The sequence below is a fragment of the Limulus polyphemus genome, unplaced genomic scaffold (genome assembly GCF_000517525.1).
Source record: "Limulus polyphemus unplaced genomic scaffold, Limulus_polyphemus-2.1.2 Scaffold4346, whole genome shotgun sequence".
Taxonomy (NCBI): domain Eukaryota; kingdom Metazoa; phylum Arthropoda; class Merostomata; order Xiphosura; family Limulidae; genus Limulus; species Limulus polyphemus.
The window spans coordinates 556-4,146 of record NW_013669956.1 but is presented as its reverse complement, the minus strand read 5'-3'; the positions used below and the strand labels follow the sequence as shown (position 1 = coordinate 4,146).

At 30.8% G+C, this 3,591-nt stretch overlaps 1 protein-coding gene across 1 annotated transcript in view; it reads right to left on the bottom strand.

The window, feature by feature from the left end:
- The window catches only part of LOC106470997 (tubulin beta chain-like), a 23,034-nt gene extending 20,306 nt beyond the window's left edge, over positions 1-2,728 (bottom strand). The window contains exon 1 of the mRNA XM_013931583.2: positions 2,481-2,728. Coding sequence (XP_013787037.1) covers positions 2,481-2,537 — 57 coding nt within the window. The 5' untranslated portion in view covers positions 2,538-2,728. The remainder of the gene's footprint in view (positions 1-2,480) is intronic.
- Positions 2,729-3,591: the final 863 nt, after the last annotated feature.

Genomic DNA, 3,591 nt, shown 5'->3' with positions numbered 1-3,591 from the left:
TATCAACCCTCTGCTCTCTTCCATCCAGCCACTCTTCTATCCAATTAGCTAACTTATCCCTACACCTAAAAAGATAATTTTTTACAAGCCTTTTATGTGGCACCTTGTCAAAGGCTTTCTGAAAATTCAGATACACAAAATCTATGCCCTTATTCTCATCTACATAAATAGTAACCTTTTCAAAGAATGTCAAAAGATTTGTAAGGCAAAATTTTCCCTTAGTGAAACCATGTTGACTATTCAATATAATTCTAAACTTTGTTAAACAACTTTGCAAAGCATCATTTATCACACTTTCCAACACTTTTCTCACAACTGATGTAAGATTAATGGGTCTATATTTACTGGGACAATTTTTATCACCTCCTTTAAAAAGAGGTGTAATATTGGCCAACTTCCAATCCTCTGGCATCTGCTCACTATTCAAGAGCTTAAAAACAATAGTGGCAATTGGTTCACATATCCAATCATTAACCTCCTTCAAAGCCTTGGGGAAATATTATCTGGCCCAAGAGCCTTATCATTTTTAAACTTCTTGATTTTTTCATAACATGCTCAAAATTAATATAATGATTTTGTTTCCATCTATCAACTATCAAAATAAGGAATACTTCTTAAATCTTCATTAGTAAAAACTGAATAAAAAGCAGAATTTAATAACCCAGCCATTTCATAATAATCAGATACAAGCCTTTCTTTAACATCCCTCACAGGTTCTACCTCCATCCTAACATTTTGTTTACCCTTAATGTATTTAAAGAAATTCTTACTGTTAATTTCTAAATTTTCAGCCAAGTTTTTGATGTCTAAATTTCTTGTTTGACCAACTTTCTTGATTTTTTTATGCTTTTCTTTAATTTTATCTCTTATATACTTTGTGAGCCAACCTGGTTTTTTACTTGCAGCCACTTTTTTCTTTATATAACATGCTTATTTTGAATATTTAAAAATTTATTCTTAAAGATTTTCTACGTTTGATCAGTGTCTCCAAATATTGTCAATTCACAACAGATAATTCTTGTCTCATCCCTTGAAGATTTGCTTTCTTGAAATTTGCAACTAAAATATCATTATTTCTGATTTCCATATGCAGTTAAACATCAAATCTAATAGAGCAATGACCACTTGAACCCATATGTTCCCTAATTTCTATATTAGTAGTTAACAATGTTTCCTTAATCCCCTTGGAAATTTGACCTTCTTCATTTAAAAATATACTCAATCTCCCCTTCTTAATTGTAGTTGTAAAGCCATGTCACCTAAAAATCTTGTTTTACAGGTTTTTTGACCAAAACTCAAGGCTGATAGCAAGTTGTTTTTTCTATCTTTTGGTAAAGCAAATATATTTATACAATGAATCAATTAAAATATGATGAATTTTATACTAAGATGACTTCAAACTATTTGTATTTAAATATAACTATGGAAAGTAGCCATTACAGGCATGCTGACGTAGCAAATTGTTAGTTATAATTAACAAAAACGTAATGACTAAGTATTGAATATCAAAATAATAGGCGGTGAAATTTGTAGAACAAGATATTTTTAGGAAATTTAATTAAATTGTGAATCTCACCACAGTATAAGAAAGCCGTAAATTTACTTATTTGTTAGCAGTGTAGATACTAAACCGCTCTCATACTTAAAGGGTGTTGCTAGGCAACTCTTACTCAAACTTCAAAGACGTTGCTAACAGAATGCGAACTACACCATAAACTAACGTTATAAAATAACTTAATACGAATGTAATCCTTTCATATAATGCAGACCTGTGAAGTTGCGAACTAACTTGCCTTAGCTTAAGCTTTAGATAGCTAGCCATAAAAATTAAAATATAATCATGGCTTAGTCGTAATTCCAAGAACGGAAATCAAATTAAAATAGGTCTAATAAAACCTAAATAAAACTGATATTAATTTCTTATGCGACAAAAACGAAAAACATCTGTAACAATTAAAAGTTGTTAATTTCTGTAGTGCACACTGAAGTATAAAACACACGTTAGAGATAAACGGCCTTAATACACCATATTTTGTTTGTTTTTTACTTAACTGGATATTCAAAGTTTCGTTTTCCAAAATTACAGCTTCTTCAGAAGCGTTCCACTTAAAATTAGAACACAAACCGTAAACAATTCCGAAAAACAAAGATATAACTAAATCTGGTGATTTAAGGTCGTTCATTTTTAGTTATCTTATAGCAGTGGAATTAACATTATTATTCATGTTTAACCGGGCTTAATTCTAAAACTACTATATCATTTAGTAAAATTACATATCTTAGTCTCACTCTCACTAACAATACCATCAACGTACGTTTTGTCGTTTAGTTAATAATAATATGCAAAAGTAAATTCAGTAACACTGTGTGATAGTTATGTAATAACACCAGCTTAATTTTACTCTAAATACTAAGTTACAAATAATGAAATATTATCAATTTAACATCGTAGTGTTATAAATACAACATAATTATTAAACCTTGGAACCAATTTGATTTCCACACTGTCCAGCTTGAAGGTGTACTATCTCTCGCATTTTAACGGCGATAAGGTCGCAATTGCTCCAACCCCAAAGCCCTTTTTCGCCAGAAACAAATTGCAACTTGGAATTTTGATGACGGTAGACTAAGTTTATAAAAAATCAATATATTGATTACATTTAGGTTTATACGTATTACTCCGATTGTGGTGCAGAATAAACACGCCACTCCGTTAAAGATATTTGTAAACAAGGGTTTTTAACTAAATCATAGTAACATATATATATATTTATTTATACATATGTATGTGTACATATATATCTAGTTGAATGAAAAACTGCTATATTAGAAATGCAGCCGAAAACCTAGATCTAAATTTTACACTATATCGCAAAGCGCATTAATACAAATATATAACTATTTAGATCACGCAACACGGCAAACGTGCAAAAAAGCATGTAATATGGTAGCAGACTGGCGCATAGTTGATCATGTGACTAACGGAAGAATCAGGAAAACAAGAGATATCGTCAAGTAGTCCAATCAAAGTATTTGCTTATACAGTCACCATGACTACTACGAATAGGAAAGTGATCACGATGGTGTTTATTCGTCCCTCACCCATTGACGTCGAAAACGTTATACTGCAGTTTAGAAGGTATTCAAAATGGCTATACCTTGATATTTGTTTAGAAATGTGGAAAAGTTTCTGGTATCACAACTTTAAGTATAGTAGTTCTTGTGTTCTGTGTAATATAACTTGGTCAAGATCCCTAGATTTGTTTCACATTTAATCCACCACTCACTGCCTCACAAAAAGGTGGGTCCCAGTTTTATAATTACAAAACTGTTTGTATTACCTTTGTGTATCTTTGCACGGAATTAATGAAGCAAAAAAATGAAATATATATAAAAACAACAACAAAAAACATCGGTCATGTTGATACTCAAAGTATTTACTGTGCTATGTGTGTTATGTAAAGACCCATAATTTAAAACAGGTCGTTGGTGTTACGCAACTCAATTTATTTAATATTAACAGAATATCACTCTATGATAAATATTTAAAACAGAGAGGGAGCAAGTGATATATTAATAATCCAATTTAAT